Source organism: Prunus avium, chromosome 8, assembly GCF_965620075.1.
Source record: "Prunus avium chromosome 8, drPruAviu1.hap1.1, whole genome shotgun sequence".
Classification (NCBI taxonomy): domain Eukaryota; kingdom Viridiplantae; phylum Streptophyta; class Magnoliopsida; order Rosales; family Rosaceae; genus Prunus; species Prunus avium.
This window is the reverse complement of record NC_142291.1, coordinates 33,524,636-33,538,595: the sequence shown is the minus strand read 5'-3', so window position 1 is coordinate 33,538,595 and position 13,960 is coordinate 33,524,636. Positions and strand designations below refer to the sequence as shown.

At 38.9% G+C, this 13,960-nt stretch overlaps 1 protein-coding gene across 1 annotated transcript; it reads right to left on the bottom strand.

Moving 5' to 3' along the window:
* Positions 1–3,536: 3,536 nt before the first annotated feature.
* KAK (HECT ubiquitin protein ligase family protein KAK) lies at positions 3,537–13,463 on the bottom strand. Its single transcript, XM_021954733.2, has 18 exons — positions 12,208–13,463; positions 11,955–12,065; positions 11,743–11,859; positions 11,475–11,645; positions 11,204–11,365; positions 10,372–10,620; positions 10,170–10,291; positions 8,651–10,082; positions 7,849–7,944; positions 6,197–7,747; positions 5,818–6,039; positions 5,603–5,707; positions 5,034–5,114; positions 4,881–4,949; positions 4,664–4,792; positions 4,364–4,486; positions 4,002–4,263; positions 3,537–3,805 (listed from the first exon to the last, which is right to left on the bottom strand). Exons 1-17 carry the CDS (start codon positions 13,078–13,080, stop codon positions 4,198–4,200), a joined length of 5,679 nt encoding a protein of 1,892 aa, XP_021810425.2. The 5' UTR covers positions 13,081–13,463; the 3' UTR covers positions 3,537–3,805; positions 4,002–4,197.
* Positions 13,464–13,960: the final 497 nt, after the last annotated feature.

The window sequence follows — 13,960 nt, the reverse complement described above, 5'->3', positions numbered from 1 at the left end:
AAAATATCCATGAGGTTCACGCAACTATCACAAATGGTCCCTGCAATTTTTTTAAATTTTTTACATTTGAAATTCATAAAATTTTGGTTTTCTTCTTTAAATCTTATGAATTTTAAATTATTTAAAAATATATATTGTGTTTTAAATACACATGACACTATATTATTGTAGATGTGGGCTCCACATATATGCCACATCAACAAACTAATGGAGGTTTTAAAAAATAATTTAAAAATGAAAAAGCAAAGGGTTTAGGGTTCATAAATGGTCCTCAAGGTTAAAATCCTTCTATAAATGGTTTTTTGATTTTTTAATTTTACGATTTTTAATTTTTTAATTTTTTAAACTTCATTAGTTTGTTGATGTGGCATATATGTGGAGCCCACATCTTCCAAAATATAGTGTCATATGTATTTAAAATACAATATATATTTTTAAATAATATAAAAAAGAAAACCAAAATTTATGAATTTTAAATTAAAAAATTAAAAAATTTCACAGGGACCATTTGTGATAGATGTGTGAACCTCAGGGATGTTTTGTGATATATATATATATATATATATATATATATATATATATATATGTCATGTCAGCAAACTAACAGAGTTTTTGACGGAACCTAATGGCAAGGACCATTTGTGATCACACATACTAACCTTGAGGACCACGAATGACACAAAAAATACATTAAAGATGCAATTTAATAGTTTCGTAAACCTTAGGGACGTTTTGTGATAATAAGCCTTTTTTTTTAATAGATTATGCAAGCACAAATGTGGTTTGGTGCCATTGGGTAAGGCAGAAAATCTTTCAACTATCAACAATGTTGGGAGGTGATGAAAAATTGTTCGAAATTCAAAATTATTCCCACGGGTCTGACTGTTGTGTTGAACGAGACACCGCTCCATGATTCAACGGCATCGGATTCGCTTTTGGATTCCCCGATGAGTCAAGACTCACCAATCCAAAAGGAGCCGAGGCCTATTGGGAGAAAGGCGGCGAAGGCCAAGAGAGGGAGTAATTCCACCAATGATACTGCAAAATTTTTGGAGCAAATTGCTCTGAACGGCACCATGAGAATTGAATTAGACATGAAAAAATATGCGGACGAGAAGGCAATGACTGAAGAATATGCAAGAGAAAAGGAGTATATACGCAAACAAGATATTGAGAAAAAGGATCGGGAAACTATGGTCATGGATACAAGCCATATGTCCCCTGAATCAAAATCATTTTGGAATCTAGAACGAAGGGATGTTATGAGAAGAAGGCTTTTCCTTGACGATGGACCTAGCAACACTGATTGGTTAAATGATCAAAACCATTAGGTTATATTGCTTGTCTTTTATTTAATTGTATTGCTTGTTTTTTTTATTGAAGTAGTTGTATTTCTTGTCTTTTATTTAATTAGTAGTATTTCTTGTCTTTTATTTAAATAGTAGTATTTCTTAATTAGTTGTATTGCTTTTCTTTTAGTGAATAAAGAAATTATTCAATAAAATACATTTTTATCCAACACATTGCATACATCAAACTAAAGCATAATTAAAAACAAAACACAACCAAAGCATAATTCAAAACAAAACACAAACAAAGCATACATCAACACAAAGCAAAATTAAAAACAAAGCATCTTCACTTGACTTCATTCACTGTCATTGCCTCGCACTGCCCATAAGTGCTCTATCAAGTCAACTTGACGTCGTTCATGAATATAAGACGATTGCATCTCCGTATATCGATCAATCATACGGTTGTTGAAACGACCGTCCCTAACCAACGGTTCATGTTCCAGTGGTTGTCCATTTGCTCCCATGGGTCTTTCATAAATTTTTGTCAAGGTCGTGCTCATGAGATCAGGTTTGAAAACGTCTGAAGCATCATAATCATACTCATCTTCTACAACCATGTTACGGAGGATGATGCACGTCATCATAATACTCTGAAGCACCTCATCATCAAACATATGAGTAGCACCCCTAATGATTGTCCACCGAGCTTGGAGGATACCAAAACACGTTTTCAAATCTTTCCTGTAACCCTCTTGATAGGCAGCAAATAATTTTTCCTTCTCCGATTGAGGATGCGAAATTGTTTGGACAATTGTGATCCACCTCGGGTAAATGTCGTCTGCTAGGTAATACCCACCCCAATAGACGGTATTGTTGATTTCATATGTGATATTCGGGCTTGACATCTCAACACATCGTTGAATACCAGGGATTGACTCAGCCTAGCAATCTCATCCACCTGATCAGTAAATGAACCAAACTCCAACATTCGTAAAGCAGCTATAAGCTTTTGCTCCGGAAGAAGCCCCAAAACCCCAACAGCATCACACTTCTGAACGAAGTATGCATCGTAATTGCAAACATCATGCATGACTATTGAACAAATGGGGTTGCATTCTATATCGCCCTAAAAAATCAACACTAGAGTGCACATAATTTCGGATAAAGTAATCTTCCAAAATATTTTTACCCCGAGAATGCATATGTCTGTCCACATTCGGGCCATGGCCGACCTGTGAACCATGATGGCAGCCTTGCCTTGATAAATCGAGCATACCCACTACTATGGCAACTTGTTCATCATCTTCTTGCTCCTCCATTTTTTCTTCAGCCCATCTACGCCTTCTTTCTTTAATTTCTCACTCTTGCCTCTCCAAGCATCTCCTCATGTTTGATATTGAGAGTGGACTATGAAATCTAAAATCCGAAAAATGAAAGGATAGAGAAAATATGGTGTGAGAGGTATGAGTTGAGCCTCTGGTTTTATAGAGAGATTTAGAAGATAGAGATGACACGCGGCACGATTTTAGAAGGTGAAAATCTTATCTGAAATCTGAGATTTGTATTTTATAATAAATATTGACATGTGGCACCCGAGAATCTTATCCTAAAATCTTATCTGAAATTTGAGATTTGTATTTTATAATAAATATCGACACATGGCAACCGAGAATCTTATCCGAGAAATTCATTCAAATTATGAGATATGAATTTTATAATAAATATTAACACGTGAGAACCAAAAATCTTATTCGAAAATCTTCTCCAAATTAATTGTTTAGGTAAAAAAAAAAAAAAAAAAAAAAAACTAAAAGTGAATAGTATTTGCCATTTGCCATGGCAATGGGTAGAACACAACAAGCCTTTTACGAGGGCTGTTACTATTCATGTAAATAGTAACAGCCCTCGCCTTTTGCCATGGCAAATGGACGGAAGGGCTCTTAGTGAACAATTTGATTTGGGCAGTTTGGGCAAACTCTACATTACCAAAGAAAACCAAAGAATATTGTATAAATGGAGAAGGGCAGTTCGGTTTGGTTTTGTTATAGCAATTACTTTTTCTTTTAAGACAGCTTTCCCAAAGATTAATACGATGTGCTGAGGGGTGAGGCTCATAAGAACTAGGGCACAACTCCGATACAGTCCAAGCCGAGCCACCAAACGATGCCTAAAGTTTGCGTGTGACATAGGATAAATTACCAGCATATACACCACATATAAGGCATAACTGAGAGATTTACATAAGAGAAAAATGGAACTGTAACAAATTTATTTCAAAATCAGAATTGGCATGAAATAAAAGGCATAAAAATATTTCAGATGATTGTTTCCCCTTTCATACTTTTACGCCATACATGTGTATATTCTACCAGCCTATATGATTGGAAAACAAAACCGAAATTTAAAAGAACAAAAGAAGATCAAGATTTCCTATTTATTTACAATCCCTGGCGGCTGAAACGGCCCTCTCGGAAAACTCTCTTTACAGTTTAAAATTGCATCGATCCAACCTGAAATTAATTCAATTAACCCTTCAGAACCACAAATAAATAATTTCAGATAAGAAAAAATAAAAGAATATTAAATAAAAATGTGAAAATCAATAGAGGAAGAGAGGAAGAGATGAAAAAAAAAAAAAAAAAAAAAAGGACCAAAAAAAGCCAACTATACAACCTTAACCCATGTGAATACGTACAAAAAACTTACCTCAGACAATGTTGTTAAGTTTAGAACCGCACCAATGAGAAGCCCTTATTTGAGTAGAGAAGTAGGAATGCCACTTTCAACACCATATCATTCCAAGGCTAAACCTAATTTAATTGCAACCAAAAGACAAAACCACTCCTAATTGTTTTGATGTAATTAATATACACGGAATCGATACGGCTAGTCCCAAAATCTCTCATGACAAATCAAAGGATCCTTGCCCTTCACTGATTGCATACAATAGTTTCTTCAACATAACTTCCTGTTTAAAGCACAAAATAATAATAATCCCAGAATGAGTGCGATTATATGTTGCAATAAAGAATGTCAATGGCTGATGATTTAACCGAACAGAATAATACCTTGGTAGAGTAAGGAGGAAGCTTCAGGTAATTTGCGCATGTCATGACACTTGGCAGATCATCATCCGCCAACTCCGAAGGCCCAGTCCCATTGGCTGCAGTATTATTTGCGGTCGAAGAATGCTGCACACACCAAAACATTAACTCACTCTCCAATTCGCACAACCACTAAAAACATTACTTACTATATATATAATGTAGAGTCATTGTTTGACATGATTCTACAAACACCACAAAAAGAAAACCCCCAATTTCAGAATATCGCACTCAAAACCTCTATCTAAATCACTTGTACCATACCTTTCTCACAATGGTCAATTTTGGATTCAGCACTGCCAAACCACCAGGCGGAAGCCTCGGTGCACCAGTAACAAACTGGCAGAAGGCGCGCTGTTGCTCTGGCGTGAACTCTCCCATAATCTCGAGCAACTACAAACATTATAAACAAGGCCCCATAAGACAAAAACAGAATCATTCATCTCCAAAGCACTACCTTCAATATAGAACAAAAACTTACATTGAGTATTGCAGGGCTCTTGGCAGTGTATCCATGATCAAACTTTATGTGATCAACAAGGGTCTCCGCCTGCATATAATAGAAATAAATGAAATGAGCATAACACCACTTCAAATAAAATAGTGTGAATTAGTGAAGGCCAAAAAAAAATACCTCCCACAACTCTCTACGACCACAAAGCAGATAGTCCAACTCATGTGGAGTAAATATTTGTAAAGACAATATGTCAAAGACCTGATAGACATGTAGTACACGAGAAGAGGAGTTAAGTATTGGACAGTGTCAAACAATTCTCACACAGAGTACAGAAAAACATACAAAGGATATTAAAACATGAAAATACAGCAAGCACCAGACCAAAAAGTTAATAAACTACAGCAAGAATCATGATCCTGCCACCTACTACAAGACCAGTTGAGGTTATTCAACATCAGAAAGGAGATCCCCTTTTTTATTTAATAAAGGTCTTTTCATATTCCTCCACTTCTCCCCCTCCCCCCGCTTCCCCAAAAAAACCTTCCCTATGCATGAAACTCATTTGCAGAGTTGTAAGATACAAAAAATAATGCATACTAATTATAACTGCAGCAGGACATAGAACTATAACAATGATATTTAAAGAATTCACGCACAAATACCTCATACGGAAATGTCAAAATGCAACGATTTTATTTGGTTACGAACTCAGTCAAGATCAGATTTTAAAAAAAAATATACTAAACCTGATTAAACCCTGCTCTAAATGCTTCAATTTGCCTCATTATTCCAGTCTTCACTGTCGCATCAACAACTAAAGATATGTACTCTTCCAAGTTATTGATATCAACCTGGAATTTTGAACAATATGTTAAAGACGTCTTTACAAGCACAGAAGAACTGAAACAAGTAAATAAAGGCTCAGAAAATACAGATGAACTAGAAGGTTTTTTTTGCTTACATTTTCATCTCCAGCTTTCAAGACGTAATCTGGATAACCAGGAAGTGTAAAATCAAAACAGAGATCATCAATTGAAGCCCCACGGAAGCGCAATTCAGCAATGGCATCACGATTATCACCGCTAGATTCTAGATATAGTTTCCGGCACACAAGGTTATGTAATTCTTGCAAAGTCTTTCCAAGCTCAGCATCAAAGGAAAGAACATCATGTAAATCAAGGTCCTGAAGGATGGGGAGGGAGGAAAGAATAGAGGTTAAATATCTACATCAGAACCATGTTGATGAAAGTATAGAACAAAACCATTGGATCACAGCAAGAAAATATAACTCTAAACCCAACAAGGTGAAATGAAAAAGGATATATTTTCCATTGGCTTACTTGACCAAGCAAAAGTTTATAAAATGCTGTTGATAGTGGTAAGTCCAATAGCCGCCCATCTTGAAGAGCCTTTGCCATCACACGCCCGACCAGTCGGAAATACTCTATGACTTTTGAAAATTGGCTACCATCAGAGGCAACGGCATTCAGGGGCCAGGGACGAGGGAACAACCCAAGAGGAGCCTGGACAATGTCACCATTGCTTTTTCCATCTTTCTGTTCATCTCCATCAATATCCATTGACGTTTTCTCCATTGAAGAATTTGACCTCCACATGCCAAGCCTAACTTTTTGGAGGTCATGACTTAAAAGTGTGTAGAACTCAAGTGTAGGACCCAACCCAGTGCCCACTTCACCGAAATATTCTACTTCAAGCACAGACTTTTGGCTGGAATACATCTCCATTACTTTTGCAGCAGAATCCAAAATCCGGTTTCGGGAGACACGGACTTTCTGGCGCTGCATTCTCCCAACTCTCACCTCTCTTTCATTTGCTGATCCATGACCATCAGCACCCTGCTGCTGCTGAAGACGGTACAAAGCACGAGACAATCCAAAAGCAGTTGAATAGAAATACTGTCTTCGAGTCTCAAAAGGAAACAAAAATGGACATGCTTTTGTCAATTGATAACACCAAGAGGGAAGACTCCCACTACACAATGCAAGGGCATCTTGAATTTGTCGTGCTAATTTGGGAGTGAGTTTGCTGTTAATAAATTCCTCAGGAAAAACCCTCGCACCAGCTGTACTCAACTCATCCAAATTTAAAATTTTCCCCTCAGCAAAACTGTCAGAAACTATCTGAGCTCTCAGACGAGGTGCAAGCTGATTCAAGCCCTCTAGTACACGCAATAGTGCCAATATATTATAAGTAGAATTAGACTTTTCCAAATCACAAGGAAGCTCTCCCTGCAAAATGCTATCCAGAAGTGACATTCGGTGCAATTGTGAGTCAGAGTTGGAATTGGAAGCAGATCCAGATTTGCCAGATTTCAATGCAGTTGTAGAACTTGCTCCTCCAGCAGATGCCCTGTCGGCTAGATTGTCTGGCCTCTGGTATGTAATAGTGTAAATATCACTCCACAGCCTGCTACCATCACTGGATGATACGAAATCACTACCAGCATACCGCTCATCATCATCATCATCCTGCACAAGCTGTCTCTGAATGGCCTGATAGATAGTCAGATGCCTATTAAGCTGCTTCCCACCAGAAGTAAAAATCAACTTAGGAGGATCATTAGAACCACCAAAAATGGGGCGTCCTTGTCTATCTCTGCCTCCCCTGATTCCCCTGCTAGCCGATCCAAGCCCAGCCATAGCAGCAGCAGCAAATGACATTGCACCCTTTGAACCATAAGAATTACTACTCCTATGCTCAGCAGAATCTGAGCCTCTGACTGTAGCAGCTCTGCTACTAGAACCAGAAGCTGGATTAGTCTGGCTGTCACTTGTTGCTGAAGCCACAGTAGCATCCTCAGCTGAGTCTCCCAATTTTACATCATGCACTTTATCCGGCATGCAAACAGGAAGAGAGTCGTCTCTTAGAACCTGAAGACAACCCAAAATACCAAAAGAGAACAATAGTCAAGGTAAGTATCCAATAACTCCTATCCTGTACAATCAAAAAGTTAAAGACACAGACAACGTACATCATCATGGTCATCATCTTCATCATCTGAGATATCATCATCTTCAATAACCAATGCATCATCAATCTCAACAGGCGATATATCCAATTCCTCATCCTACAGAGAAAAGGAAAATAAATTACCGTTCAGATAGAAATGTAAAAAGGAGGGGTAATTAGACCATCTATTCCTCCAAACCAAACAAAAAGAAGAAAAGAAAACAGTACACTAGCAATAGTCCAGTGTATTAACAAAACCATATAAATTACATATGACTATAGAAGTAACTACCAACCAACGTTAGCCAATTATCTGATATCCAATCCCACCACCACAAATAAAGAAATGCTAGCTTTATGAGAGTAGAGTTTAGGAGGAGAGGGTGAGGCTACATTATAATGACACCAAATCTAATGCGCCACCTTGTCCTACATACTGTTCTAAGTTCCCTTAAAAGGGGATTCAGTTTCAGCAAATACCCTATAAACACTTGTTTGGATGATTTAGTTTCAACCTACCACCAGACGTTTTGAAAGAACAGAACTTTCTAGTAATTCTATCCCTACTTTACAACACCCTGAGGTCGCATGAAAACTGAATCTATATCAGAAACCCAATGCTAAACATGAAAGATGGGTTCTTAGTGCAAGTTAGCATAAAATATTATTAGTTAGTTTATCAAATACGCAATGAAAGCGATTGGTGAAAGAGTACTCATGAAGTGTCTGTCAGCATGAACTAAACTGACCAAACAACTGCATAATTCAACACCAACTGTATCTCATTCATGATTTCGGACATCATTTGGGTATCAACAACAAACCTCAGAAGTAGTGTCCCCGTTTGCAGGTTTCATTTGAACATCTTTATCAAGAGCTGCTCGTCTACGAGCTGCATTTCTCGTTTGAGGGCCTCTTCCTTCCTCCTGAGAAGGCTTCAAAACAGCTTTACCCTTCCCTTTTGATGAGCTTGTGCTCTTCTCTTGTGATGGTTCCCTTCTAGCAGCATCTCCGATATTCACAGATGTTCTGGACCGAGTTGAATGACGACGAGTGGTGGGAGCAGGATTTGAAGTCGACAGAGATGAAGCACCAGCTCCTGTAGGTGTAGTTCCAGATTCTGAGTTTCCAGCAGATGCAGCAGGCTTCTGACCAGATTCACCTCGCTGAACTCGAGGCCAAAGAAACTCTTCTACAGCAGCTAAGCTTGCCAATGGATCAATCAGTACGACATTCGATGAATAATCTCGGAGAGCCTTTTCTCCTTGTGCTCGACAGAGCCGCAACTTAAAGGGCTGAGATAATGCACTAAGTCCAGAGGAGAGGCGTGCGCTTCCAGTGGATGACCTAGATGAATGACTCAGCACGACAGGGAAACGCTCCAAGGAGGACAAAGCATTTTGGAGTTTCTGAACAAGGATAGTCATCGGTACTACTCTTCCTTCATCAATACTGAAAGGAAGAGCAACAGCAACAAATGACTTAAATCTTCTAAGTGCTTGTTGACGAAGCTTGGGTAAATTAGCTTCTGAAATTCTCTCCTTGGAGAAGTACCCACAAGAAAAATAGTTCAGCAAAGCTGCAACAACACCACTACCAATGAACTCAAAAGTGGATACACCATCCCCTTTACTAAGTTCAGATAGCATCTCAGATACCACACCAATCAAGTACTCCTCCTTATTTGCAGAACTATCAGCCAAGCGAGACCCAGAAGCTTTTGATTTTCCCTTTGCTTTTGTTTTTTGGTCATCAACACCGGCATTCAACTTCATGCAGAGATTCTTTAAATGTAATAAATCATCTGTAACTCCAACTTCAACAGCCCCAGGATCTGATGGGAAATACTTGTCTTTAAAAGCTTTAGCACATGCACTGACAGACATTCGAAGGCTAGAGTTAACAGTAGGAATCTCCACTGAACTTGGTGGTGAACCAATATTTGCTGAAGCAGGAGTCTTAGGTTCTTCCAATGAATTTCCATCTGTATTTGGGTTACTGTTGCGTCGTCTATAACGCCTAGAACGTGATGATGTTCCGGGCACAGGATCACTATCCTTTTCAGCAGAAGATACTTGGGCAGGAACTGAATTTGGAGTACCAGGTAAGATAAGTTGGTCCACTGCATGAACCACACCTTCTCTGATAAACACCTTGGCAAAAGTATTGGGAAGCTTCTCCATGAGTATCTCGGCAATTTGGAGAGCAGGAACCAAGACATGTGGATCTTTCCATGCTAAAACACCAGCTAAGAAACTATAGAATCATTTATAATGTACAAGTTAGTAACTGTACTAGCAAACAATCAGCATATCAAGAGATCTGGTTAAGACATACGGATACCTTGAAATATTTGTCACACTTAATAAAGACTGTATCATCTCTGCAGAGCTGAAGTACATTAATTTCCCAATGACTGATAGACATTTGTGGCGAACAGGGCCATTAACGCTAGAACCATAAATCTGTTGAGATGGTATACAAAAATCATTTATCAACTACAACAACTAACAAACTATAACTCAGCTGAGTGCTAACAACTGACCTGTATTAGAACAGGAAGGAGATCCATTCCAAATTGCTGAAGAAGCCCAGGTTGCTCATTCAGTAATTTCTCACGAGCTGAAATCTCAGGACCATTTCCGTTGGTGTCTTCTTGTTTCCCAGAACCACTAGCAGATGCCTTTTTCACAACAGGTCCTTTCATAAATAAATTGATGTTGGATGGAATGGAGATGGTCCCTTGTGGTAATGGAGGAAGTAGCTCATTTGCCAGATTGACAATCTCGAAAATCTAGGCAGTGGAATAAAAAATAAGAATAAAGTTGCAAGGTGTAAAAAAATGGCACAATTGAACAATAAGCTTTATGCTAACAATTTGGAACCCCCATCAAAATTATAAACCATCCGATTTTACTGCTGTCTAGCTGTTACTGTTCAAAGAACCGAGCCACGCAATGGGTAGTCAAATAAATTCGCATTGGAATTATATAAAGAAACCAATCATGAATCAGAGGTACAATAAAGTCTCATGTGGGTCTAGATGTCCTAACACACCATGAGGTTGCAAACCCTGCATCGATGCTCTCTCATGGATGAACTCCCCATGAAAGAACATACAATAGCCCAATTCAAAATAATAATAATAAATAACAGTACTGTCGACACCATTTTCACCCCAACTCAAATTCATCAGGTTCAATCTCATAAACTTATACGCATGCAGAAAATATATTAACTTTCAGATCTAATAAATAGCTCACAGTTTCAAGGTAGGAACAGACTCAGATCAATACAGAACTTTTCAATTTGCTAAAATAGCAAAATAATTAAACTGAGACGGTACAATGAGAAACTCTAAATGAAACTGTAATTACCTGTTCTGGTGGTCTACTTAAAGCAGGAGAAACTGATGTGTTAGAAGAAATTCCAGAACCTGAAAGTACATCTTTAAGAATGCCACTGATCCCAAGAAGCAGCAAAGTTTTGGAACCTAAAGGGGAGCCACTTGCACAGGTTGAAAGTAGTCGGATTAAGCCCTGTATGGTTTGCAAGTCAAAATTGGAACCCTCTTGTACATAGATTGCGTGCTTATGCTTATGTTCAAGCATCGAAATTTGAAAAAAACAAATTGGGAATTGGACTTACGGTATAAGTAGGTGTACTCAGAGATGACTGTCCACCTCCAGAATTGCTGGTGGAAATAAGGGAGGCAGATTGAGTAACTAACCCATGGTTACATAATTCATCAAGTTTGTCAGGAGATGACGCAAATGCTTCAGCAATTCGTGTCAGACATACAGAAGCATGCTCCAAAACCTACAATAATAACAAAGAGCACATCATGCAAAGGAAATGAAAACAAGAAAGCAGTTGTGCTGGTTTTAAAATGGAAACTCAGAAAAGATAAGCATACCTTTGCATCATGATACTGCAGAAGGTTTGTCAACAATGGGACAGCTTCCATCACAAAGTCAGCTGCATCTGAAGGAAGTTTCTTGCACATATTCGCAGCAGTTGATAATGCCACACGCTGAAATATAACAGTTGAATAAAATCCAAAGGGAAAGTAAATTTTTCTCTCAGCATACCTAATAAGTTATAAACTAAATTGGTTAGCTGGATCACCTGGACTCCTGTAGAGAAAAAATCCAGATAAGAAAGGACTGCCATAAGAGCACCAGCTCGTAGGCAGGCAGTTGGGTGTTCCTGAGATATTTTCTTCAGAGCTTGAAGTGACTGTTTACATCATAACAACCAAAAATATCAGTACCGACGAAGTATATCTAAAAAATGCACAACATTAAAACCTCTGAGTAAATACCAATACCCATTTTCATTTCATTCTCATCAAATTAATTAATGCAGAACACATACTAACCTGTTCAGCCAAGTCCATGTACTCTATCGTTAACAACCTTGCACAGAAGCAAGAAACAGCACCATAATGGACAACGGCAGCGCAAGAAGACGGAAGCACATCACAGAGATGGGTGAGTGCTCTAGCTGCAAGGAGCATAATATCGGGATTGCTCTCATGATTAAGCAAACTCACAAGCACAGGCACAAACGAATCAACTGAAAACGTGCTCAGTGACTCCTCGGTACCAATGGAAAGCATTTCACAGAGCTGAGTCAAAGCCTCAACCTGCTTCCCTTCTTCCCCATCAGCTCTTAACCCAGATAGAATCTTCTTGAGTCTCCCGCTCTGGTGCGAAGATGAAGCTGAACCCATAGCCGAAGACGGAAGAAGATCATCCAATCCGGCACCGATTTTCCTAAGAAGCCCTTGAAGGGCACTACTCGCGGAAGTCAAGTTCTGGTGCAAAATCCCAACACCGCCTTCGCTATCATTGTCATCGTCATCACCATTTCCCCCTCCATCCATATTCAACCCTAGGTTCCGCTCAGCTTCTCTCTCCCTCTCCCTCTCCCTCTCCCTTTCCCTCTCCCTATCCCTAACCCTAACCTCGTGCTCCTTCTCCTTGCCTTTATCGGAGCCATCCTTATCAGAACTCTTGTTGCGGCGACCACGCGAGCCAGACGATTCATTGGTGGGGTCCATGGGTGCGGGCGCGGGTTCAGTTTGGGTCCGAGAGGCGCGAGAGCGGGTCGTGATCGGCGCGGGGTTAACAGAAGAGAAAGAAGAAGCAGAGAGACGAGTGCGCTTGTATGAACGAGTGGTACGACCAGACGATGAAGAAGAAGGGGCTGCTGAGGTGGCCTCCGCCCGCTTCCGGCTCCGAGTTTCCATACAAGAACCCCAACCCCCAAATTTCGTTTCACTCGCTCGCCACGGAGCGGCGATCACACCATACCGGATCCGATTGTCCCCTGCATCAAAATTGAGAATCCTAAGGGGAGAAAAGATCAAATCTTTGCGAAATTCAGCTCAGCTGGAGCAAAACCCCAAATCCGAAACCCTAGATTGTTCACTCTATCAAATTTTTCGAACAAATAAAGCCTAGAAATCCCCAATTGAACGCGAACCTGTATTATTCGAAGACAAAATTGATTGAATTAAATAGTGATTTTGGATTGAAATTCCAGTTCGATTTCGATTAGAGAGACGAAGTGAAGGAAAGAGTGAAGGAAATGGGGGAATGAAACCCTAAAAAAGTGACTGCAAGAATAAAAATAAAGGAAAGGAGACCTTTATACAAATATTCGTTCTTATTTTATTTTCATTAATTATTTGTTTATTTTGTGAAAGGCCAAGTAGCAAATTGGTCGTGGCCTCTTTCGTGTAGGTATGACTGGTCTTCGGACGGATCGGAATCATCCAAAATATTTTGGAATGAAAATTATTTTCCAATTCTGTTACAAAAAAAATTGGAAACTTACAAATGGTTAAAATTTTAAACATGTCCAACCATTTTTATTTTTTATTTTTTTGGTCAAGGCAAACTCCATTCGTTACAAGAGTTTGAAGCAAGGCCCATAAGACATAAAAGCTCAAAATATTACAAAACAGAATTTTAATACAAGCAATGCCCACATAGATAGACCCAACGATTTGAAAGCTTAAAATTGAAGACTTGTACAAAAAACTCGAAAAACTATTATATGTTGTTATCTCTTATGAAAATACTTGTCTATGTCTATTTAGTCATTGAGTCATATTTAGTTAAACA